This window comes from Eublepharis macularius, chromosome 5, assembly GCF_028583425.1.
Source record: "Eublepharis macularius isolate TG4126 chromosome 5, MPM_Emac_v1.0, whole genome shotgun sequence".
Taxonomy (NCBI): domain Eukaryota; kingdom Metazoa; phylum Chordata; class Lepidosauria; order Squamata; family Eublepharidae; genus Eublepharis; species Eublepharis macularius.
Genome location: NC_072794.1, coordinates 27816252 through 27842946, shown reverse-complemented (window position 1 = coordinate 27842946; position 26695 = coordinate 27816252). Strand labels below are relative to the sequence as shown.

At 44.5% G+C, this 26695-nt stretch overlaps 1 protein-coding gene across 3 annotated transcripts in view; it reads right to left on the bottom strand.

Moving 5' to 3' along the window:
* The window catches only part of SEC16B (SEC16 homolog B, endoplasmic reticulum export factor), a 67043-nt gene that overhangs the window by 5107 nt on the left and 35241 nt on the right, over positions 1-26695 (bottom strand). For 2 of the 3 annotated variants that reach the window (XM_054980041.1, XM_054980042.1), the window contains 8 exons: positions 17808-17921; positions 16496-16565; positions 13801-14076; positions 9079-9143; positions 5152-5298; positions 3827-3937; positions 661-778; positions 484-557 (listed from right to left, as the gene is read on the bottom strand). In XM_054980041.1, the coding sequence (XP_054836016.1) occupies positions 484-557; positions 661-778; positions 3827-3937; positions 5152-5298; positions 9079-9143; positions 13801-14076; positions 16496-16565; positions 17808-17921 (975 nt within the window). Of the gene's footprint in view, positions 1-483; positions 558-660; positions 779-3826; positions 4008-5151; positions 5299-9078; positions 9144-13800; positions 14077-16495; positions 16566-17807; positions 17922-26695 lie in introns of those variants that run through there. The other variant, XR_008597051.1, reaches the window with a different exon arrangement.

Below are 26695 nucleotides of genomic sequence, written 5' to 3'. Positions count from 1 at the left end.
ATCTTTAAGTACCAGATGCTGGGGAAGGACAACAGAGAAAGTTTGCCTTCCTGCCCCGCCTTTGAGTGCCCAGAAGTATGTGGTTGGCTGGATTAGATGGCCCCTTGGCCATGGAAACAGTTCTTATGGTTTTAATCCATATACAACTCATACCTGAGAAGGATTGAAAAGTGGGACTGCTCCTCCCTTTGGGGGTAGAGGCCCACCGTCAGGGTCGGGATGAGGTTCAGAGGAAGTGGCCTGAAATCACACAGAAAATCCAGATGGAGGGGATTTGCCAGTGTTTAATGCAACTCAGAGGAAATGCTACCATCTCTTGAGTCAAATGAACCCACAGATAAAGGACAGCAGTTGGAAGAAATGCTCTCAAGCCACCTGGATTTCCCTTTCTATCAACACAGATTGCGAAAAGCGCTACTTCATTCTCTCTCTGCCCCCTTTTGAGCTCCCCCCTTACATGATATCTGGTATTTCTCCCCTCACCTTATTTCCAGCACCTGAAAACATGGACCCTTCTTGGCTTCCAACGCTTAATAAGTTTTTGGTTCCAGCAGTACCTGAGGGGGAAAAGCCCATTAAAAAACAACTCTTATGAATGTCGAATCTAGATACAATTGTAAATACAACAGTGTGTTTAGAAACACGTGGTAATACATTTACCCAAAGAGCTTTGGGAAAAAGGGTTTCCAGATGCATGACGTAGATGAGGAAGCGGAGGTTTCGGAGGCCTGGTTCCACCAGGGGGAGGAAAAGAAGTTGGTGGTAGAGCTGCTTTTTCCTAAAGAAACAAAAATGTATGTCACTTAGTTTTTCCTTTTATGATCATACAGTATTAAATTCATGCTCCACCATCATATTTGTTGTTATTTTGGAAATATCTGTGTTTCAGATGTAAAATGCATTATGATCAAAAGGATCATCCAAGCTCGGTACTTGAAAATGAGGGAAGTGAAATGTACACAAGCAGAATGTGACTAGCATAAACAGTTTTAAAAGGGGATTTGAAAGATTCGTGGAGGAGAAGATTCACTACTAGCCATGCTGAATAAAGGGAACCTCTGAATACCAGAGCTAGGAGGCAAGATCAGGAGAAGGCCTCACCCTCTACACCCTGTTTGTTGGCCCTCAAGGGCAACTGGTGTGAAACAGGACAGTGGATTAGATGGACCACTGTTCTGATCAGGCAGGACATGCTTATGATTTATGTGAGTGAGAGTTGGTTTACCATAGCAGCTATGAGCTAGAAGCCTGGGAGTCTCCAGTTCAAATCTAATTCCAGCCATCATCGGTCCAGTTGATCTTAGGCAAGCCTTTCTTTTAAGGGGCCTTCCCCATCCTCTTAAAAAAGGGGAACAGTGATGGCCTACCACACAGGGCTGTTGTAAGCATTGTTGAGATAAGAAAATGGCTTTGAATAGTTTTTACATAGACTATCACTATTTTTCAAGGCCACCCAAAAGATGACAGATTACAGATCTCTGTGAGGTCACTACAGAAAAATGGAATTAGGAACCTACTCCAGAATTTGGTATATTTGACAATCTCGTCTGACAGCTTTCACAACAGAGAAGAGACAGTTTTAGAAGTAAGGAAATAATGTCCGGTGACAGCCGAGAAATTAGAGTAGGGAGCGAGGCCTGGCTACCGGTTGCTGAATTTTTTGGACAGCTCCCTAGCCCTTTCCTATACAGACATTTGAATTCTGGTGACAAAATTATGAACTAGGCAAAGAAAATTTATGAAAACTCACTTCATTTATTTCTTAAAAATCTATTGCTTTTATTTCTTAAAAATCTATTGCTTTCATTTCTTAAAAATCTATTGCTTTTGTGTCAAGTACCCACAGTTCTGTTCACGGATATTTAAAGTTGTTCTCTAGTCCTTCTATTCGTGTTTCCCATCATACCATCCCTCCTTTCCCCATAGGTTTTACACTGTGTTAAAGATTAGAGCCAAAAGCCTACCAAAATGTCTATGCTTTAACAACTAGGTGCTATTTATTTGGGGGGAAAGATGTTCTGGGGAAGAAATGAGTGAGTACCAGGGAACAAATTGGTGGGCTCCATGACACCCACAGCACCACACTGGGAATTAGTAGGTTACATATCTGAATGCTCCTTTAGCTAAAAAAATCTCCCTACACTGGCAGAAAGAAAGGTTCAGCAGCTGTTTTATTATGCACCAGTGTAGCATCAACAGTGCAAGTCTCTCTACACAAGACACCTTACACAAGGACACTCAAGTGAAGGGAGACACAATGTTAGCCGGGAAGCGTAGTTTAATTTTACCTCTCTACACAGAGCTGACAGAGATCACTCCTCAGAGGGTTTGTTAGTTTCATCTTTGCCTCCCTGAAGGGTCTGTCAATTTCACGTCCCCTTTGGGGAGGTGAAGATGAACTAGGCAACCCTCTGAGGAGCAATCTCTGCCAGCTCTGTGTAGAGAGGTGAAATTAACTAATTAAACTATGCTTCCCAGCTAACATTGCATCTCCCTACACTTGAGCGTCCTCATATAAGATGTCTCATTTAGAGAGACTCTGTATTATGGGGCAGTAAACTACTGAATGAATGAAGGAGGGAGGGTTTGCAAGTCTATAGCATGTACCCGCCAATCATAGGCAACCCTTCCATCATGTCATTCTACTTGTGCTGGGAGCAGGACCACCCAGTAGGTAAATCAGACACAAGGATTTATGAATTTCCCAAATCAAACTGGAAACCATGGGTTGTGTGTTACTGCTCTTTCTGTCTTTCTGTTCTTTCTCACATTGTGCATCCAAACCCCATCCTTAAACTCCCCAAAGAGTCTTTCACTGGTGGCAGCCACGTCAGTAGGCATGGACTCCAGCAACTTTTTATAAGAACTACAAGCCTATGATTTGTTTGGGGGATTTTTGAGCCACAGCATTGCAAAAGGTTTCTGGCACTGCAGTTGGAGCCAAGCCCAAGTTACTGTGTGCAGGCAGAGTTTTCTTTCTTGCAGCAGCACGCAGAAATTTAATCCCTGCTGCAGATGGAGGGAACAGTTGCCACTTCATTGTGTGCTCTGCAAGTTGTTTTTCTTGGGAGGCAAAACGGTTACAGCTAGCCTTCCATTTCCCGGTGGATCCCAATCCTCCTCCTATCATTTCTACCCAGTAGTTACCATTTCAATCTCTAACCAATTTAAACATAAGGTTCCACCTGATCCCTGCCACTGTGTGCCTGGTTGATCTCCCACAGCAGCAACCGCAGTAGCAGGGAAGTGCTTCCAAGATGATGCTGATCATATGCATTGCATGTGGTCTTCCTAAAGGGACTGATCTCAGGGCCAAGCAAGATGTTACAGAATCCATAGGTCCAACCTGTGGATGCTGATGCCATTTTAGAGGACAATTTGGCCACTTAAAAATGCCACAAGGGCTCAGTCTCAATCTTGGAGTGGAAGGATCAGGAGATCTTGTTCCCCTTTGGCATCTTTTTAAGTGCCATCCCCCCCTCAAAACACATGGCCATTTCAGCACCTGAAAAGGCATGCATGGACAAGATCTCTTGGTCTTGCTATGCTGTGGGCCCTATCAGGATCAGGCCATCATGGCACTTATAAATGGCTGAATTCTTCTCCAAAACGGTGTTGCCATCCACGGGTTGGACTTGTGGATGCTGTAACATCTAGTTTGGCCCTCGAGCAATTGTTTCCACACTGGGTTCTTGGGGGACAGACAGAAAAGACTAGCATCCCTGCAATGCGCAGATGTAGGAGAATGTTGGAAGTGGGAAGGCGGGTTCTTCTGAAGGCATCAGATTATTGAAACAAAAAGCATTCACAAAATTCCCTTCATTACCTGGGAAACTGGAGCAACAAAATCCAAAGGAGTGGTTGGTGCCTTTCTGGAGGGTTCTGCATCCCTGTTAGGCTTGGATCGGAACCACTGGAACCAGCCAAAACCAGAGGCCTGGAAGAATACCAATTACTGGTTGCAGCAGTTGTTTGGTTTTTAATTCTTCAATGGGTGCTGATGAATACTTAATTATGGTGGAGAAAATGGGAAGGCACAGAAATCAAAATGAAACACTGCTGCTTCTGTAATGCTGGCAAGATTTAGAGGCAGTCTTAGGATGCTTTCGCACTTGGTACTGAAAAATCTGCCTCTTTCACACTGCATATGTCATGGGTGAATGTTGCTTTTTCCTGGATGGAACATGGAAGAGGCATTGGATGTGCATTCCAGCCATATGCTTCACCTTCCCATTGTATAAACAAGAAGCCATTTTTAAGCATGTGAAAAACACCTTGCACTTTGTAAGAGAGAGTCACAGGGCTGAGGGAAGTGAGAAACTCACTTGCTGAATGCACAGGGATGCAAGCCTTGCGAGGTCTATTTAGGCCAGCATTCTGACTTCACCAGCGGCCAGGCAAATAGTGTACGGAAACCTACTAGTCTGTCAACTGCGTGTGAGATTTAGAGATTCCATCCCACCTTTGCTAGATCAGTCCGTCAGCCCTTCAACCTCTATTGATTCTGCTACTTGAAATCAGTACTGCTATTAGCTCTGTCCAATACATTTTTATCCCACCTTCTGCCAAGAGCTTAGAGCAGCAGCCATTGTTCTCCCTTGCCCACTTTATTCTCACAACCTTGTGAGGTAGGCTAAGTTGATAGAGTGACGGGCCCAAGATCACCCAGCAAGTTTCATGGCAGTGTGGGGATTTGAACCAGGGACTACCAGATTCTATGTTTCTAACCTCTACACTACACTGGCTTGCTAAAGGAGGCAACATGATTTTTTAAAAGGCATGCTAATAGCAGAGCAGGTGAGCTGGTTTCATATACTAAAATTAAGTGGAGGTTGAAGGGTTAAATTTACTCTCCCTGCCCTGCACAGTTACAAGGCAAACTGAGGGATCATGAGCAAGTAATCTGCATTTTATAGATGAACCTAGAGGCTTGATTTTTGTCTCACCTACTTGAGCTCGAAGTAATCTTGGGGTAGTAAATTACTTGCGTTTAAATCGTATGATATGTGAAATTCAGTGTGGATGAATTCTGTGGACCTGCAATATTCCCAGCTGTCTGAAAGTTAAGTTAAATCCTGTGTGTGTCTCCCAACCTAAGAGGAAAAAGAACTCTGCTGGACCTCAGTTGCCCCTCTCTGTAGGAGGCCTCACCTTTGCTTGCTCTTGCCCAGCATCCTCTGCTGCCGAGTTCTCTGAAATAGCTTCTTCCCCTGTATCTTCGGAGAACTGTGACATATCCTCCACCATAGATATGGTTGAACTCTCAGACATGGACCGGGTCCGGCTATTGAGTGTGTTCTGGCATCAAGGATACAATATGGACATTAGAGAGGCAGAGGGTAACCAGTCCACAGCATTATTTGTAGGTTTGTTTGCTAACCACATCCATGAGGCTCAGGACAGGTTAAACCTTTCCTCAAGAACTGCCACTCCAAGTATGCCCACGTGGCAGAACTGCTCAGCACAGCAATGATTTTTGGTCATTCCGAATCCCAGCGAGGATGCATTCCACCACCTCCCATTTGCAGGCTTTTTCTGTGGCAGGATGCTGTGGAATAGCTTCCAAGAGGAAATGAATAGTCTCTCGTGCTGGTTGAAAGCCTTGTAAAATAGAACTCTCTTGGCCTCCTCAAGACGATTTCTTTGCCGGTGTCTTAAAAGACAGCGATCCCTGGTGGATTTTATTTTTTATTTTTCAGCCCAGTTATCTGGGAGAAAGGTGGGCTTGTGCATGTTCCGCATAAACTACATCATCACAAAATTACCACGAGGGAACTCCATATCCTTCCCATTTCATAGGAGAAGAAAAATTAAGGCTGAGAGACAGAAACTTGCCCGAGGCTAACTAGGATGTCTATGGCAGAGAAGGAAGGTGAACCGAGTTTCCCACATCCAATTTGATAGGGGAACCTCTAAATTTTAGGAAATGTTTGTGAACCACTTTTGGATCCCCCACAAAAAGCAGGATATAAATTAAACCCAATAAATAACTGGTTCAATGTGTCACTGGACTGACAAAGAGCTTAGGAATGATGGTTGTTGGGGGTTTTCCGGGCTGTATTGCCGTGGTCTTGGCGTTGTAGTTCCTGACGTTTCGCCAGCAGCTGGGGCTGGCATCTTCAGAGGTGTAGCACCAAAAGACAGAGATCTCTCAGTGTCACAGTGTGGAAAAGATGTAGGTCATTTGTATCTACTCAGGAGGGGTGGGGTTGAGCTGAGTCATTCTGTAAGAGTTTCCCAGGGTGTGGAATGCTAATGGCGGGAGGCTTCACTGTCTCCTGAGGAGGTTCTTTTGCATATGGATTGGTGCTTGATGTGCTAATCTTCTCTGCAGGGCTATTGTCGGGTGTGGAGTGTTTTGTTGGCCTGGTGTTTTTCAGAACCGGAGCCCATGCTCTGTTCATTCTTAAGGTTTCTTCTTTCCTGTTGAAGTTTTGCTTATGCTTGTGAATTTCAATGGCTTCCCTGTGCAGTCTGACAAAGTAGTTGGAAGTGTTGTCCAGTATTTTGGTGTCCTGGAATAAGATACTGTGCCCTGTTTGAGTTAGGCTATGTTCAGCCACAGCTGATTTTTCAGGCTGTCCAAGTCTGCAGTGTCTTTCATGTTCTTTTATTCTTGTCTGGATGCTACGCTTTGTGGTCCCGATGTAAACTTGTCCACAGCTGCAGGGTATACGGTATACTCCTGCAGAGGTGAGGGGGTCTCTGCTGTCTTTTGCTGATCGTAGCATCTGTTGTATTTTTCGGGTGGGTCTGAATACTGCTTGAAGGTTATGCTTTTCCATAAGCTTTCCCATCTGATCAGTAATTCCTTTGATATATGGCAAAAACACTTTTCCTGTAGGTGACTGTTTTTCCTTGGTTGTTTGATTCATCCTGGGTTTGATTGCTCTTCGGATTTCATTTCTGGAGTAGCCATTTGCCTGAAGTGCGTGGTTTAGATGATTAATTTCCTCATTGAGAAAGCGCGGCTCACATATCCGTCTTGCACGATCCACTAATGTTTTCATTATGCCTCTTTTCTGTCGGGGGTGGTGATTGGAGTTTTTGTGTAAGTACCGATCAGTGTGAGTTGGTTTCCTGTAGACCTTGTGACCTAACTGAAAGTTTGCTTGGCGGATGACCAAGGTATCCAGGAATGAGAGTTTTCCCTCACTTTCTTTCTCCATTGTGAATTGTATGTTCAGGTGGATGTTGTTGAGATGATTCAAAAACTCCCTCAACTCTTCCTCCCCATGGCTCCAAATGATGAATGTATCATCCACATGGAGCCATGGGGAGGAAGAATTGAGGGAGTTTTTGAATCATCTCAACAATATCCACCTGAACATACAATTCACAATGGAGAAAGAAAGTGAGGGAAAACTCTCATTCCTGGATATCTTGGTCATCCGCCAAGCAAACTTTCAGTTAGGTCACAAGGTCTACAGGAAACCAACTCACACTGATCGGTACTTACACAAAAACTCCAATCACCACCCCCGACAGAAAAGAGGCATAATGAAAACATTAGTGGATCGTGCAAGACGGATATGTGAGCCGCGCTTTCTCAATGAGGAAATTAATCATCTAAACCACGCACTTCAGGCAAATGGCTACTCCAGAAATGAAATCCGAAGAGCAATCAAACCCAGGATGAATCAAACAACCAAGGAAAAACAGTCACCTACAGGAAAAGTGTTTTTGCCATATATCAAAGGAATTACTGATCAGATGGGAAAGCTTATGGAAAAGCATAACCTTCAAGCAGTATTCAGACCCACCCGAAAAATACAACAGATGCTACGATCAGCAAAAGACAGCAGAGACCCCCTCACTTCTGCAGGAGTATACCGTATACCCTGCAGCTGTGGACAAGTTTACATCGGGACCACAAAGCGTAGCATCCAGACAAGAATAAAAGAACATGAAAGACACTGCAGACTTGGACAGCCTGAAAAATCAGCTGTGGCTGAACATAGCCTAACTCAAACAGGGCACAGTATCTTATTCCAGGACACCAAAATACTGGACAACACTTCCAACTACTTTGTCAGACTGCACAGGGAAGCCATTGAAATTCACAAGCATAAGCAAAACTTCAACAGGAAAGAAGAAACCTTAAGAATGAACAGAGCATGGGCTCCGGTTCTGAAAAACACCAGGCCAACAAAACACTCCACACCCGACAATAGCCCTGCAGAGAAGATTAGCACATCAAGCACCAATCCATATGCAAAAGAACCTCCTCAGGAGACAGTGAAGCCTCCCGCCATTAGCATTCCACACCCTGGGAAACTCTTACAGAATGACTCAGCTCAACCCCACCCCTCCTGAGTAGATACAAATGACCTACATCTTTTCCACACTGTGACACTGAGAGATCTCTGTCTTTTGGTGCTACACCTCTGAAGATGCCAGCCCCAGCTGCTGGCGAAACGTCAGGAACTACAACGCCAAGACCATGGCAATACAGCCCGGAAAACCCCCAACAACCATCGTTCTCCGGCCGTGAAAGCCTTCGACAGAGCTTAGGAATCTTTAGATTAGAAAGAAGGATGTGTGGTCAAGGAGGACCACATAGGGAGCAACCCTAACAGGTCTACTTGGAATTAAATTCAATGAGGATTAATCTCAGGAAAGTGTTGCAGCCGTAGTAAATTTGAACAGAAAGCTCAGACTGTCCTTCCTTCATAATATACAAGAACATGTGGGGGACCTGGGACAATTGCTCCTGCAAGAGGAGGAGGAGCGCTCCCTCGAAATGGCAGCCATCTTCTCTGTCACCATAACTTTTTCAAATTTTTGTGCAAACCAGGGGAGGCTAACCCAAGTGTGTACAAAGATCCCTCTAGTCCATATATGACCCCGGTATGTGGATTTAATGATCTGCATCCTGAGACCATGGCAGCTCAGGCATTAATAATAACTCTTGGCTTAGGGTAATATATCAAGCAAAAGGACAGGACAGCCAGTACTGAGTTGGTGTTTGGTTTCTGAACCGATTCCTCAGGAGGGAAATGTCTCAGATCTCATTTCTGCACCCTTCTAAATTGGGATGCTTCCATTCCCCCTCTCTCCTCTCTCTCTCTCTCTCACCTGATTTTCCAGAATGTTCTTTTCATCACCGGTATGGTACACTCCACAAGATTCTTGAGTGCCTCCTACACATTAGAACAAAACAGACTTCATGACACAGTCCAAGATTTGGACTTCAACACGGCAACCTCTCTCATGAAAATTAAAAACAGGGCTAGTTCACCACACAGGCTATCGTTGTGCCAAATTGGTAGGCACCCAAAGGAGGAGGAGATGAGAGGCACGGCTTGTATCTCTCCTCACTGTCCAGTTCTAACATGGTGCAGCAAACTCCTATGGCTTTGAGAAACCAGGAGGCCTAAGCTCTCAGCTTGTGATGCTTTCAGCCAGAGCGCACAGGGGCACCCACACACACATTGGTGCTGCTGAGGGGGTGCATTTCCTCCTGTCTTGGGGTGGCAAAATGAATAAAGAATGTAAAAGAATGTTTAAAAAGCTCCACTGGATCAGATCAAACATCCATCCAGGTCACATCACATTTCCCACGTGGGCCAATCATCGGATGCCCCCCAAGAAGCCCACAGCCTAGATATGAAGCTAATAGGTCTAACCGCCGTTAGCCCTCAAGAACTGACACTCACAGATACATTGCTCCTGAACACATAGGTTCTATTTAGCTCTCTGCTACTTTACCTAGTCTCCTTTTAAATCCATCTAAGGTAGTTGCTGTGACTTTACATCTTGTGGCTGTCAATGCTGTAAGTTAACGCCTGGTTTCAGTGCTATCAAAGCATTGGGTGATGATGTTGCTAGGCAATAGCTTAAAGACAGACAAAGAACACATATGTGTCCAATGCCTAATTAACTTGTGGAACTCACTGCCAGAGTAGATAGTGATGGTCACTGGTGTTGGTGGCTTTAAAAAGGGATTAGACAAATCCATGGTGGAGAAGTCTTGTCAGTGGTTATCAGCCACAATAGCTAATATGCCTTTGAAAACCAGTTATGGGGGGGGAAGGCAGAAACAAGTATCTTGGGGCTCCATGCCCCTGATTGTGGGTCCTTCGGGATCTATGGCTGGCTACTGTAGGAAATAAGATGCTGTAATAAAAGGACCATTGGTCTGGTGTTGGTTGTTATGTTGCCATTTTCAAAGTGTGTGGACGTAAATGATTTCACTGAAGCGGGAAGAACTGACCATAAGCCTATGCCCCTACACACAAAGATTCTCTCCCACCTGGCAGGATACACCACAGTGTTCTCTGCTTCAAACACACAGCTTGCCCCACATCCAGATTTTAAAAACCAGTTTAGAGAAGCAATAGCGCCATCTGCTGGCTGTTAAAGTAAGATTACCGGCTTGTTTTTAGTGGCCCTGCTTCTCTGCTTCAGGTTAAAGCACAGAAATTAAGCTGGCAAAGCTCTTCCCAGCGCCAGCAAAAGCTTTTCATCTCTCACTGCCATTAAAAGTGGAGTCAGTTAAAACAACAGAATCCTCAATTAAAGAAATACGGGTATTATCTATGTTCACCCAGCTATTCAGTTCAGCCTAATGTGTTTTGAGAAGCCACAGAACGTTCGCAAAGATTTTTTTTTCCCCCTTCCTCATTAGCCGCTCACTTTAAGCCTACAATTCTATGCACATTTACTGGGTCCCAAGTTGGCCTACATAAACTCAGGCCATAAATTTGCAGAAGTAAAAAAGTGATCGGTGATGTACAAATGGAGTTGGAGGGGAGTGAATAGCTGGTGGAAAGTGGCTTAATAGCAATTCCACAAGGACTAGAGGACCGAGGGGAAAATAAAGGCATCCAAACAAGGATCCTTTGTCCAGAGTAAGCATTCGTCTCTGTAGTGCTATTTCAATAGGGGGAAATTGCTATGAAGCAGATTCAGTCCTTTAGCATAATAGAACACTTTGTGCATTCCTGAATACAACATCATGTTTTATTCCCTTTTCTCTATCAAAGGCAGATTCTGCCCTTTTGTGTCTAGCAAGAAAAGGCCTTGAGTAAAATGGAGTTGCCTGAGCACTTTGGGACTGTGTAAGGTTTTCTACAACCCAGACTGGCACACGTCCCTGTTTAAGCGTCCCTCCTTTTCCCTTCCCTGAATGGCTTTTAATCACATATATCTGCGGTATGCTCGTAATTGCAGGGCTCAAAAGTATCCATTTTCCAGCATCCTGTTTTACTTTCAAGTATACCAGCAAGGCTGTGTCACAGTTCTGTGGGAGAACATGCAAAACACACACCATACGGTATTAGGCATGTAAATCAGCTTCCTAAGAATATTAACTTGCATTTAGAAAAAGTTTCTGTCCTTATGGTTGAAAGCATATGAACACATACATGGACATATACATTGTGCAATGCTCACATGAACACACAAAACTGCCTTATGCTGAGTCAGACTTTTGATCTATCAAGATTTGTATTGCTGTCTCGGACTAGCAGCATCAAGGTTGGTATTGTCTACTCTGACTGGCAGCAGCTGTCCAGGGTCTCAGGACAAGGTCTTTCCCATCACCTATTAACCTGATCTTTTAATGGGAGGTACTGGGGATTGAAGCTGGGACCCTTCTGCACGTAAGGCAAATGCTCTGCCGTTGAGTGGGCCAACTCTAGTTTGGTAAATCCCTGGAGATTTGGCTGCGGTGCCTGGGGAAGGTGGAGTTTAGGGAGGGGAGGAAACTCAAAAGGGATGTGATGTCATAGATTGTGATCTCTGTCATCCAGAGATCAGCTGTAATTCCAGGAGAACTCCAAGCCCCACCTTGAGGATGGCAACCCTAGATCCACCCCACAACCAATGGCTAATGAAGCCAAAGGAATTGCTGAGTAAGATTTCTAACGGAAAGAAGGGGGGAGCAGAAGCAGCAAAAATGATGCAAATAAACATTTTAGACTATAGCATGCACTATATAAACCAGCCATGTACACTTGCTTAATTTCTACAAGTTGCAGAATTTTAGCTTTCCTTGTTGCTGATTTTATATTCTAAGTGCACATTATATACAGCCTGGTCTTCTGGCTCCATGCACAGCTTTCATTGCTACACTCAAGTTTTTCAGTATCTGTTTGAAAACAAGCCTATGTATGAAAAAGGGTCAGAGGGAAGGCAGCATGAATTGAGTAGTGTGGGAGGCACACACCCTGATATTATTTCATCAAGCTGAGTGGTTTGGTGGGGGAGACCGTCTTTGCCCACTTCTTCTGCTGACCATACCCCACTGGGCCTTGCTGATTCAGGTGACTCCTGGTGGGAGAGCTAATGGCTCTTCTCTCATACCATCCCAGGGGCTCTGTGAAGAGTGACATGTACCCAGCAAGATTCGGGTCCAGTACCATCTTAAAGACCAACTAGATTTCAAGAGTGTGAGCGTTCAAGAGTCAGAGACCCAGCAGGCAGTGTCAATAAAGAGCTCCCACAAAATTGCCTGCAAGAAAGCAAGCATAAAAGACTCTGGTGTCATTTTGCTTATTAGGCTAGGGTGAAGTAACTGCATTCTCCCAGGATGCAACACAGGTCTCTACTAATTAGGACTATCCAAGAACCACACTTTCAAAAATGCATCATTCCCAAACACACTTGGCTAAGGGAGGAGAGGCATGAACTGATTTGCATTTTTCAACCTTCCGCATTGTGTTGCATATTTAAAATCTCTCTTGCTTAGAGGTTCAGGTTTTGCAGTGACTTGGCTGTTGAGTGTACTGTCCTCAGTGGATATAGTTAACAAACTCTCCTTTTTCTTCCTGGATATATATATAAGGATCAATGAAATCCTTCCACCAAACACATGCAAACACATGTAGTACATACATACATCACCGTAAACACATTCTGCATATTTTATTCCTTCCGCCATTTCTCACAGTATTTGCCATCTAGAAGAAGGCGTCCCTTTTTCTTCTGAATTCTAACAGGATTCCTTGACCGTTACCAGCTGTAGAAATTTGGCAGGTGAGGTTTTCCCCTGCTAAGAAACCTGCATCTGACACACAACAGCTCTTAAGCAGCGCAGAGAAGAAGGGGTGCCGGTCCTTTCCATAATCCTTAGTGGATGAAAGCAAAACCTACACGGCGAGCTGAAATGAGCCTTGATTTTATTAGATAAAAATATTCTTCCACGATCTAGTCCGCATTAGTAACAATTTCAACCGACAGAAGCAGACTGAAAGATCGTGGCTGAAAATATTCTAAGAGACTTGTTCAGGGTTACCAGGTGGTCAAAAGTTGGCCTGGCTGCCTTCATCAGGCTGTCCTTTCATAGATTAACACCAATGTGGAGACAGGTTACTGGCCTCGAGAAATTCCCTATTGTACAGGGGATGAAGCAACTGGGACTTTTCCATCTGTTTGGTCCATCTTCCCCCCAACTCCTATATCAAGCTGTGTCATGCAGCAGGCAGGAAAAGGGGCAGAGAACATGACCGAGGGGATGGGGGGAGTGAGAAGCACAGCTGTCTCAGAGCCAAGCTACAAGGGACGCCTTACACAGGTTGGACACTTGTCAGCCTACCTCAAGTTTTGATGGGAAATGTAGGCGTCCTGGTTTTACAGCTGTAACGGAGAGCCAAGCTGCAAGACCAGGATGCCTACCTTTCCCATCAAAACTTGAGGGAAGCTGACAAGTGTCCAACCTGTGTCAGGCGTCCCTTGTAGCTTGGCTCTCATTTCCCCACTGCCTCAAGAAATTTCTAGGTAAATAAATGCTTTCCAGATTGAAACCCAAGAACTATAAGAGATACACAAACTGCCCTGGATCATTGCAAGAGTCACCTTTATCTGACAGCTGGTGCAGATGTAAGGAGGAGAAGTCATCTGGAAGCCCTCCTGCAGGAGGAGAGGAATCTCGGCTCATCCCTGGCGGAGAATTCTCCATACTGGCAACAGCTGTATCTATAGGATGGTCGGATCCAGGAGGGAAATCCAGCCTCTGGCCCAAGCCTGGCTGATACTGTGTTGAGTGCATGAGGAGCAGGTGATTGGCAGGATGTTGCCCTAGATCCTCCCAACAGCCTTGATTCTGTATATGCTCAGAATGGGGAGCCGTACCTGGAATTTGATGGGAGGAAATCAGTATTGTTTTGAATGTTCAGATCTGAGACTTGGTACCAAGTCAACTGGTAAGCCCATGAATGGCTTGGAATGTGATCCCATGCCCAAGCGCATAATTCTGACTCCCCCCGCTGATCACACTTGAAAGCCAGTGCAGTGTAGTGGTTAGAGTGTCGGCCTAGGATCTGGAAGAACCAGGTTTGAATCCCCGCTCTGCCATGGAAGCTTGCTGGTTGACCTTGGGCCAGTCGCCCACACTCAGCCTAACCTACCTCACAGGATAGAAAAGTTTCCAGTAGCACCTTTAAGACTAACCAACCTTACTGTAGCATAAGCTTTCGAGAAACACAGTTCTCTTCGTCAAATGCATCTGACAAAGAGAACTGTGATTCTCGAAAGCTTATGCTACAGGAAAGTTGGTTAGTCTCAAAGGTGCTACTGGACTCTTTTCTATTTTGCTACTACAGACTAGCACGGCTAACTCCTCTGGATCTACCTCACAGGGTGGTTATGAGGTTAAAAATGGAGGAGAGGGGAATGATGTAAGCCACTTTGGGTCTGTTGGGGGTTTAAATTGCAGAGTTGCACAGTGGAAATAAGTAGACAGACTTCTGTGTTGTTTTAGCTCTAGAAAAATACGTTTACCTAAATATCAGGGAAAAGGATACATTGGTAAAGAATAAATAAAGAATAAAGAATAGCTGTAGAATAAATAAAGAATAAAGAATAGCAATCTTTCTTCATCTGGATGGTTAACTAGAACATGATAGACTAAACTTCAGATTGCAGCAAGACTGAGAGAGTGATTGAACAAAGACCAATAAAATCTTAATTTATATTGCTAGTTAATTGCCCCCCAATAACCTGGTTCATCCAACAGACAATCCTAGATCTCTTAGTTAAGACTAAAGACTCTCCTTTCTATGGCGGGAACTTTTACTGGAGGCCTAACTGGTTCTACACTAACTAGCTGTCTGACTAAACAAATAGAACAACAATTTAACTCTTTCATGACTGAATGTCAGACACTTGCTAAAATCCCAACAGGGCCCCCATTAGGGAGAAACATAAACTGGTGCAACTCCCATCAGCTTTACCCAGCAGTAAATCCCATTTAATTCAATGAGATTTAATTTGCATATACACACCACTTTCTGGTGTGTATCTGCAAATAGTGGTCATAAGTGAACGTAGCCACTGGTATCACCATTCACAAAGTATACTCCATGGTCTACAGGAAGAAGCAAGTAGGGTAGAAGGGTTGAGGAAAGAGAAGCAATGAGAAATGAACCTTGAACGACAGGTTAGAGAGAATGCACAGGATGGTTAGATATTCAGTGAATCGACCTGTATACTTCTAATGCTCAGAGACTTTGGCTAATAATGTGTGGACTGGGATGTGAAAATATGGTTGCCAACTGAGATGGAGGGGAAATTTCCTGGAACAGAGGCTTAATGTATAGAAATAAGCAGTTGAAGCTTTTCATGGCATGGAGGTAAATAATAGTACCGAGTCAACAACATCATCCTGTTAATCTCAGTTAAAGGGACAGGGCTTTTGTTTTTTCTCCTAGCTTGTCGGCAACCCTCTACCCATTATTATCAATTAGAAACAAATTGATGTGGATCCAGTTGCAAATGCTGCCCTTTGGTTTCAGTAGGCTGTGCATTCATACACATAATCCACTCTTAACCCCTTGGCTACTTTGTACAAGAGATTGCATCTAGCCATTGATAATTCCACCAGCTCCCCGAAAGGAGATAGAATCACACACAGGGCTTTTTTTCTGCTGGAACACAGTGGAACGGAGTTCTGGAACCTCTTGAAAATGGTCACATGGCTGGTGGCCCCACCCCCTGATCTCCAGACAGAGGGGAGTTTAGATTGCCCTCCATGCTGCTGAGCGGCACGGAGGGCAATCTATACTCCCCTCTGTCTGGAGATCAGGGGGTGGGGCCACCAGCCATGTGACCATTTTCTCCAAGGGCAGCCCACTGAGTTCCACCACCTCTTTTCCCAGAAAAAAAGCCCTGATCACACATTTTGAAAAACTCCACATAGCAGTGGAAATAGAGTTTCCATAATGGAAATCAAACCTGCTGAATTAGCATCCCTTTTCTTCTTCTACTGCTCAGAAGGCTAGCAGCCATATGAGAAGACTCATGTAGTTAGGAGGAAAGAATAAGGCTACGAGAGGCAGCCAGAGAGTAATCCCTTTTGAACCACAATTTGGTCCCTATGCTTGTCTACTCAAAAGTAAGGCCTCCAGAGTTCCATGGGTTTTTATCCCGTAGAAGCTGTACTAGATTGCAGCCAAAGTTCTTTGAATTGAATCCTTTTTTAACATCATCTGAGACACCTGAGAACCCTGCTTTCTGCTAACAAAATACCATTTTGGCATTTTTGTTCTCTTACCTGGTATTGATCCACTGTTTTTTACTGGCTCTGGTTGAGTGGAAGCAGCACCAAGAAAACTTCCTTCCTCCTGAAATCAATCAATAGATGAGGGAGGGGGGGACCCAGAAGTTATACAAAGCCTGACGCCAAGCTGAGTAAACCATAGGGCAAGCTGATGAAAGTAACGTCTTGTGCAAACCACGAATAAAGCTATGGAGCAGTCACTGTAAGACATGGTGAACAAAAACTGTATAATGCTTTATTCAAGGGAAGGGTTATCTACTTGTTGGGAAAGCTCAGAGAGTGCTGAATGAAGCCCTCTCAACTGACCACCACTTTGTCACTTGCCTGTATGGCAGAGGGAATACACTGTTGAGAGGGTCATTTAGTGATTAGCCATTGGAAAACTTTGTCCCTAACTAGTTACGCATTAACATTCTCCCTGGGTATGTCCCTGGGACAAATGGAGAGTTGTGTTTTTATGTTCTACAGTTTGAGGTATGTGTGCTACCAACTCAGATCAGGACTACAGTGTGTGGAAACTGGGGGCTTAAGACTCTCCACCCCGTGCTGTCTCGTGTAGGTCATCAGTACAGGTATAGCCCCCAGCAGAGCAAACAGTGCCCCCCCTCCCCTGGGCTGTTTTGAGAAAATGGTGCAAGGAGAAAGCCTAAGCCCCCTCTTTCTACAGGCTATGGCCCCAGTCTGAATTGGGCCCATGCATACATGGCTAGGGACTTACAGAACTCCAGAAAATGCTTCTCGACCTGACCCGGGAATGTCCGTAGGGAGAATATAACAACTTATGTCCATCAGGCTGAAGTCTCCAGTATGTCATAAAGTTTGCAAGCAATAATCAAACAAACAAAGAAGCAGAAAATGGCTCCATCTGGCCAGTCCTTAAATTGGTAAGGTTACCAACTTCAAAGCTGGGCCTGGAGTTCTCTTCAAATTACAGCTCCTGGCTACAGAGATGAGTTCCCATGGAAGAAATGGCAGGTTGTAAGGGTGGCCTCTACGGCATCAAACTCCCACTGCATATCCACCCGCGGAACTCCACTCTTTCCCAGCAGTGCCCCCAAATCTCCAGGAATTCCCCAAGCAACAGCTGCAATTGCAAATAGCAGATGGCGACCCTTGTAAAAACAAGCCAATATCACATTGGTAAACTTGGGCCCCTTAATACACTAGGAAGTCCCATTCTGGTTATTCAGGGTACCCAGATCAGCTGAATACAGACCTCGGCCCATTGGAGTCCTTCAGAGATAGGCAGGTCACAAATATTTTGTAACAAAGAAACAAATGTAACGCACAAACCCAGAATTCTCACCTTGATCTGCTGATGTCGGGCTCGGAGCTGTATGAGCCAATCTGGTTCTAAAGAAGTATCTTGTTCGGGCCTTTCTAGCAGCCGTGGGTCTGAAAGTTTCAGCCGCTCTGCCAGCTGTGCCATTGAGAGAAGAGAAGAATGGCTGCATTTAATCACTGGTGCGGACAGTGACCCTGAGAGATCTCTCCACCACGGAGCAAAAAGAGAGATTTGAAAAATAAAGGGACGGGCACTTATGCCTGTCTCTAGCAAAACCATTAATCCCGCAGGCAATGCCTTTGCAATGTCTCTAGGGCAAGGACTGTTCTTCTGAAAGCATTCAGTAGTACCCACCTCTTTTAAATGCCACACAAACTGTTATTATTGGGAACTGAACACAGGAACTTCCACTGAATATGAAGGTCATAAAGACAGAAGAGCCTTGCTGGATCTGACAAGTGGTGTTTGAAGTCCAGCATCCTGTTTCACACACTGGCCAACCAGTTGTCCTAGACGGCCAAAGAACAAGGCCTCAATGGCAAAGACCTTCCCTTGATGCTACTTCCTAGCTCCATCATTCCGTGGTTCACTGCCTCTAAATGTGAAGGTTCCCTTTAGACACCGTGACTAGTATGGACCTTTAATAGACCTTACCATGACTCCAAGCAGGGATTCACCCTCTCTCTTTCTTGTCTGTCACTCGCTTCCAGACAGCAGGCAGCCGAGAGAGCTGTGTTGCCCAGAGGGATACGTGGGGGTTGGAGGAAAGTCACACCCCTCAAGAGATTCCTCCCTGTTCTCCCCAAAAATTCTTTCTGAGACCTTGGAGGTGTTGTGGGAAACAAACTGCCACCGCCCAAGATTAAATTAGTCGCTCTGAAATTCTCCTCGCCCTTGCAGTCATCAGTAAGGGAGATGTGCATAGCTTAACTGATCAGCTAAGCAAATAGGTGTAGATATTATCCAGCCTCTCACACACACCCCTTTTAAGCAAAGGAGTTTATTTATCTATCATGCATTTTATTCATAATATGCCAGCACAGAAGAGGTTAGGAAATAGCATCTTGCAAAGGGTACCATTTCTAGCAAAGAGTACCATTTCTAGCAACTGCTGTACCTCACCCTGAGCCCGTTTGTGGAAAGGGCGGGTTAGAATGTGAATTATTATAATAATAATAATAATAATAATAATAATAATAATAATAAACAGAAAAAGAAATAACTGTCTTAGACTTGAAGACTTGTTACCTTGATCGCAGTATTCCCACCCACTTCCTGGGAGAATGGACTTGGTGTGACAGGAGGTGGGGCCAAGGTTGCTTGCCATTCTCTCATGCCATACTCTGCACCCCACACACCTTTTCACAAACTGAAAGCCTGTTTTAACCCTTCCAGTGTGCAGATGGTGGTTGAAGCCAATCCCCTCTCTGGCCAGGATCTCTAGAAAGTCAGCCTAAGTTCTACCGCTCAATCCTATAACGTTTTGCCCCATTGCCCTTCATTGTGGATGTCTGGATATTAAAACCTATCCGTCTCCTCTCTTTGACAGGAGAGTCCAATTTTCTCTGCTTTCCCACAACAGAAGTGTAGGTTTCTTTTCCCGGTTGCATCAAATGGGATATTATAGCTGTGTTCACAATTCCCTGGGTGTCTTCTCTGAAGACATATGTCCCTCCTCAACAGACCTATCCGCCATGAATGGGTCAAATCCCTTTTTAAAGGCATCTATATTAGTGGCCATCCACTGGTAGTAAATGTCACAATTTAATTAGTCATTGAGTAAAGTCGTGTCTCCCTTTGTCGCTCACACTGAGGTCCAGTTAGGGTAGTATCACCTACTGACTACCTGATTTTGCAGGCAAAGAGAAGCTTTTGCTAGCTCTGCTACCCTAGCTCTCTTTTCACAAGAGATTCTGGGGACTGAACTATGGCCCGAACTCTGTAGCCCTCCCCCCACCTAAATTAGGGGAAGGTAGCATCCAAATATTATTATACAGATTCAAGAAAATTCAACAACTTGTTATGTGTCATTTCCTGGCTTCAAAAGAGAGCGGTTTTAATCAAGGGCTAATTTTCCACAGTAATTTATACAACTATCTCTGCCAAAGAGAGCAGGTGTGTATTGACCAAGCTGAATTGCAGAGTAAATAGATGTTTCCTCTGAGACGGTGCTATTTTTGACAGGAACTGCAAGTCAGACAATTAGCTAAGAGTTTGATCATTCCTTGGCTAGGAACTTAGACAAAATACAAAGGCCATCCAACTTGGTGGCTTGCAGACACCCCAGATCTCAGGTGTGCTAAACCTTCAGTAGCAAGCTACCAGCCACCTGTGAATATCAGTCCATCTGCCTTCTCCTCCAGAACCCCTTTTTCAGCATGACAGGACTGACTGACTGACTGACTGACTGACTGACTGACTGACTGACTGACTGACTGACTGACTGGGGAGTGTATATGCTGCCTCTCCAGAAATTGGCTAGCGGAAGCACACAAAGCTAAACAATATCATACAACTGGAAAGCTGAGGGCCAAACCAGAAACATATCAAGAGTGGAGGTCTATGTCTGGAGCTTCCAGCAATTTTAAAAATTGAATTCCCTGGTGTGCGGGGGTCCCACATGCCTGAGGACTGAATTTTTTAAAATGTTGGAAGCTCCACATTTGAACTCCCAACACACATCTTGTTGAGCCCTGAATACAACAGCAAAGTTTTAAGGTGTTCGCCTGCAAGTGGAACTGAAAAGGAGGCTCTACCCAGCATTTAATAAATTCTCATTAAAAACACTGATGATTATCTGACGAAGGGAGCTTTGACTTTCTAAAGATTAAATCCTGGAAATCTTGTTGGCCTTTAAGGTGCTTCTGTAGTTGATTCTTGCTCTTCTACTGCAGACCAACACAGCTACCCACTTGAAACTATCTCCCAGGGCAAGGTCCTATAATTATGTTTACTTAAAAGTAAGGCCCCTTCACAAATTCCCCCCTAAAACCATCCATTTAAACTCAGTTTTCAGCCCCTGCTGGTGCTCCCTAAGGGCTCCCGGGATTCCTGAATGGATTCTTTACCTGAATAGCTCAGGGGAAACTTCAATTACCCCTTTTTTCCTTTTCAGCAAATGTGATTGTTCATTAATTTTGAATATTTTAATGATCCTAACTGCACAATTACGATATTAGTGTCATGAAAATTAAAGAAAAAACTAATGAGCACACTTGGCTACCAAGAGAATTGCAGTAATTAAAGCCGCCTCTTCTCTCTCCCCCCACCCTCCTTTCCAGTGAAAAGAATTTGATTCAGAACATAATCAGGTACGCCAGGGCATCACCAATGAACAGGAAGTTAACTAATTAAGCAACAGAGAACCAGAAGCCACTTTAAAGCAACAAAAGCAATAAAGATGTGTGTGGTGGTAGGGAGAATTTCAGTATGGATGTTGCTCAGTTTTTTAAATCTGGGCACCTCAAACACTGTCCAGTTTGGCCAAGAATACCTTCATTACCTCTGCCAGGGGGAAGTTCTTTTGGCAACTAGGTTGATGGTACCAACAGAATCCCCAATCTGTCTCTGGATCCAAGCACAAAGTATATCTCATTAGAGCCAACTTCAAAGAGGATTATATCCATACATCTTCATTTCCCTGCACGAAGCTGGTGATGGATTAAATACTTAGCTGGAACAAGATCAGTCAGGGTGGACCTGGCCTAATCCAACTGGTTTTGTTAAAACAAACCAGGCCTGTTTGATTAAATGACAGAGAAAATGGCATTCTAGCCTTTTTAAAAAACAAAAACTTTTTTTAAAATTTTGCATAACATTTAGCAATTCAGATTGACAAAATGTTGCAATATAGCAATATAAGCAGAATTTCAATGTATCAGTGAAATGCAGAAGAAACTAACTAATATACAATGTAATGGATTAGATCGCACAATGTGTGAGCAGAAACACAAACCAAGGCCGTTTCCAGACGGCCCTCTGCAATCCGAAACGTCGCGCGTTGTCGCGTGTCGTCGCGCGGAAAACGCGAAATATCGCGTTTTCTTGCGCGAGTTTTGTGCGACCTCGCGCAAAACTCGCGCGAGAAAACGCGATATTTCGCATTTAACGCGCGACAACGCGCAACAACGCGCAACGTTTCAGATTGCAGAGGGCCGTCTGGAATCGGCCCAACTTGGTGAAGTTCTGCTTGTGCAACATCTTGTGAAATTCCTAGTGCTTTCCTCCCTATATATTATAGTGCCCAGAAATTGGTTGCATCTTACACAACTCATCTTACACAAGTGGAAGTGATACAGTAAGTTTGACTTAATACAAGAGGCTACTGCAGTCTTTTTCTTACATTCCTATTTAGGCTAGAACGTTAGAGCAAGCAGAAAGTTTGCACTGGGTCCAACCCATTATTTATATCATACAAAGGCTGTTTAAGATAACATTTATGAAGACTAAAAGCTACTTTATAGGTGGATCTCAGCCTTCCAAGGGCACATGCCAAATACCCTGAGTCAACAAATGATAAAAAGGGAATCCAGTCTTTACAGAAGTTGTTCGTTTGTTTACATTATTTATAGTCCACTTTTCTCTCTGGAACTCAAGGCAGATTACACACGTGTGAGTCAGTATAGTCAATGGGCAAATCCACATGCCCTTGCCGTGTCCCAGCATTGCACTAAACGTTCGCTAAACACCCGGAAGTTCACTAAACACCCTGAAGTATAGCCAAGGGCATGTGGATTTGCCCAAAGTGAAACCCTGTAATTTCATGATGGCCTCTGCTCTGTGGAATGGGCTCCCTGAAGAGGTGAGGGAAGCTTCCACCTTGGAGATATTTAGGAAGGGCTCTAAGGTCTTTTTTTTTTGCCAGGGCCTTTGAGGGGGGACAGGCATCTCTGAAAGAGGGGATGGATGGATTTGGGAGTTGTTATTTTATTTTGATTTTAACTGTAAATATATTAATAATAATATTTGATTTATATACCACCCTTCAAAACAACTTAACACCTACTCAGAGCGGTTTGCAAAGTGTGTTGTTATTATCCCCAAGACAATCACCCAGTGAGGTGGGTGGGGCTGAGAGAGTTCCGGAAAGCTGTGGCTGACCCAAGGTCACCCAGCTGGCTTCAAGTGGAGGAGTGGGGAATCAAACCTGGCTCTCCAGATTAGAGTCCTGCCACTCTTAACCAGGACACCAAACTGGTTCTATTATCCATTATTGTAAACTCCCTTGAACTGTGAGGAAAGGTGAAGTAAAAATGTTTTAATAAATAATAAATATAAATAATACATTGTATATTAGCTAGATCTTGCTACATTTCATGGACCTTTTGCTATAAGGTAGCACCCCATATTGAGGAAGCACTAATAACCTCAGTGGAAGAGTATCTGCTTTGAATGCAGAAGGTCCCAGGTTCAATACTCAGCATCTCTAACCAAAAATGGATCCGGTACCATGTGACATGAAAGATCTCCACTGGAGCAGCGCTACCAATCAGAGTAGACAGACTGACCTTGATAAACCAAGGGTCTGACTCAGTATACGACAGCTGAAATAAGGGACTGTGGCTCACTGGTAGAGGATGCAGAAAGTCCTCGGTTCAGTCCAGAGAATCTCCAGTTAAAAAGTGGTCAGGTCGCAAGAGATGTGAAAGACTGGAGATCTTGGACAGCTGCTGCCAGTCAGAGTAGACAAGACTGACCTTGATAGACCAAGGGTCCGTCTGATTCAGACTAGAGTAGCTTCGTGTGTTTGTATTGTAATGGGGCGTTATTCCCTATGGGAGCTGCAGCACCCACAGTCCTTGAATGGAGATTACAGAGATCTATGCGCAGTTTACACAAGTGTGCCTTGCGATGCTCAGCTGGGTCCCTTTGAAATGAATGGAGAACGATGCACATCTCCATCTAGGAACATCAGCTTTATGCAAAAAAAAAAAAGTGTCTAAAGCTGGATCGAGACCATTCTTTATTATAAGAATAAAATACTGCAAATCTCCCTGTGCCTACAGAATAAGGCTAAGGTGAAAATGACTGCACAGGAATTGCATTTGCCTGCCCCCATTTATCTCTGCACATCCCATTACAGGAGCCTTAACAGTATGCTTTATGTTGGTAACTTTAATCCTACATGCAAATGTTTTTATTTGCCAAAAAACCTGCACTTTCTATACGCAACAATGCTTGTTCCCCGCCGTGATTGCTAAATGGCTCCTCTAAACTGCAGTATGCACCACACCTGTGACAACTCTCTCCAAACTCAGCAATTATTACGAAGATTATTCATGTCATGCGCTCCTTGGGAGAGATGTACTTCCTGGTACGTGTCAAGGCAGCTTCTCAAACTGAAAGGTTTGCAGCCGCTCCTGAAGATTTGCTTGTGTATCGATGAAACATAAATTAGGCAAATGTGATCATCATCAAATGATACATTAGAGAGGAAATAGCAAATTGGCCAAGTTTAGCTACTTAAACCCTCCACTGCTTCTATAATTCATGTCATTTCCTATATAGCTTTCATTTCTTCTGAATTTTTATCCAGCAGCTGAATCCCTTGTCAAAGGCAGGCAGGGGTTGTTAAGTCTGAATGGACACAAGTTTTGGCACACTTAAGCAGGCAAACAAGCCCATACTGAGAGACATTTGACACATGAAGAACAGAGGATGGGAGATGTAATGTTAGCTGGGAAGGGTAGTTTTAAAAGACAGAGTTGGCGGCAAGGCAAAGGCTTTGCTATACACTGGAGCTGTGTGAAGGGGCTGTGAAATGCCAGAAGGGAAACTTCAGCCCATTATAACCTCTCCAGGTCCAAGCCCAGCTCTGGAAGGCAGCTCCAGCCCATTTCTATTCCTCGCTGCCCTCTGGTTGCGATCCTACACAGTTTTAGACTTGGAGAGGTGAAATTGACAGAGCCTTCCGGAGGCGATGATGAAATTAACAAACGCTCTGAGAAGAGATCTCTGCCGGCTCTGTCTTTTAAAACTAGCTTTTCCGGCTAACATTGAGAGACTCTCAGGCTGCAGTGCCAGCTATGCCTAGGGTTACTAACCATAAGGTGAGGCCTGGAATTCTTCCAAACTTACATCTGATCTCCAGAACAGAACTTATTCCACAACTCCAGAACTTACATCTGATCCCCTGGAGGAAATGACAGCTTCAGAGAACAGGTACTATGGTATATCATAGAGTCTAGGAGAAATTGAAGTCCTAGAATGACATCACTTCCCCACTAAACTCCTTCCCCTCCCCAAACTCTGCTTTACCCACGGACTAAATCTCCAGCAATTTCTGAAGTTAGAGTTGGTAGCCCTAGCTGTGTCACATCTCAGGGAAGAAATATTTGGCAGCTGTTGTATCCTCTCATGGTAACTTCCACTATTTTACTTTTTATTCCACTTTTCCTCCAAGGAGGTCTTAGTAGCATACAAGGTGTTCCTGTCCTTAATTTTATCCTCAGAACAACTCTGTGAGATAGATTAGGTGACTAGGGGAGCAATCCCAAGAAGATGCAAGTCCCATTTCTAATGGTAAGGAAAGTGTTCTTAGGACTGCAACCATCCTAAGCAGAGTTACAGTGTTCTAAGCCCACTGACTTTAGAGGACTTGAAGGGGCCTAGCTGTGTTTAGGGTCACACTGATTTTTAGCAGCGTAGGCTGGTTTATCAGCTTGCAACTTAGCCACAGTTATATTATCTTGTTCGTCACCAAGTCCACCAATGTTGTGTAGATCTGACTGTATAGAAATAAATAAATAAAGTTGTGTGGGGTACAATGCCACAATCATGGTTGCATTATTAAAGTGCATCTGAATGTTTTCAGTGCCTCCAAACAACAACGCACAAATCAAATAGGAAGTGGCAGCTCAGTACTAAATAGGACCTTTTCTACTTGGGTTATTTGTTCCAGGTTTGATGTTAGGGAAGCAGGGGAGGTTTTCTGCTTGATTTGATAGTCAGATCCCAATTCATTCAGTTTGGGGAGTAGGTTTGCTATTCCCCTGGTGGGCCCCCACCCTCACCTGGCCACCCCACTGGCCGCCACCACTCACCTGGCCAGTGGGGTGTGGGGGGAGGCAGGTCTCTTGGGCACACTCCCAGGGCTGCGTGATGACATCACTCCCGGGAGTGATGTGATCGTGCTGTCCCATGAGTGCTCCCATGCTTTGCAATTTAGGCCCCAAGTGAGCCAAATCAGGCCCATTTGGGGCCCAAATCAGCCCCATGCGAAACACACAAGTGCTCCCAGGCCTGCGTGATGACATCATTTCCTGGAAGTGATGTCATCATGCAGGCCCGGCAGTGTGCAAAGATGAAGAAAAACAAAAAAGTGCATGCAGCGTCCCTCCCCACTAAGGGGACCCGGCAACCCTATTGGGGAGGGACTGCAGCTCAGTGGTAGAGCATCCGCTTGGCATGCAGAAGGTCCCAGGTTCATCCCCAGCATCTCCAATTCAAAGGAACAGGTAGTAGGTGATGTAAAAGAACCGCTCCTGGAGAGCCAATGCCAGCCTGACAGTAAACAGTACTGACTTTGATGGACCAATGGTGTGATTCAGCATCGTAGTGCGTTCCCTGGTTTTTTCCCCAATCTTTTCCAAACCTGCCTTACTGAGAAGATCTGGGGGAGTTTGCAGCAAAGCCTTGATGGCTACCATAGGGGTGGGGATTTCCCTGGTCCTGCCCACTCAGCAATAAGAAGCAGCCATCCCAGAAGCGGCCATTCTCCTCTGCCACCAGACGGCTTTTTGTTTTTGTTTTTAGTCAGCCATTGAATATCATTATAACAATCTGTGTATCAGGTTTTCTGAATTCCCAGCATTCATTTTTTTTTAAAAAAAAAAGTCTTCATCCCCTTTCATTGCAGAGATATGCTTTTCCCTTTACGTCTCCGTAATGAAAAGGAGCATCAGCCTTAT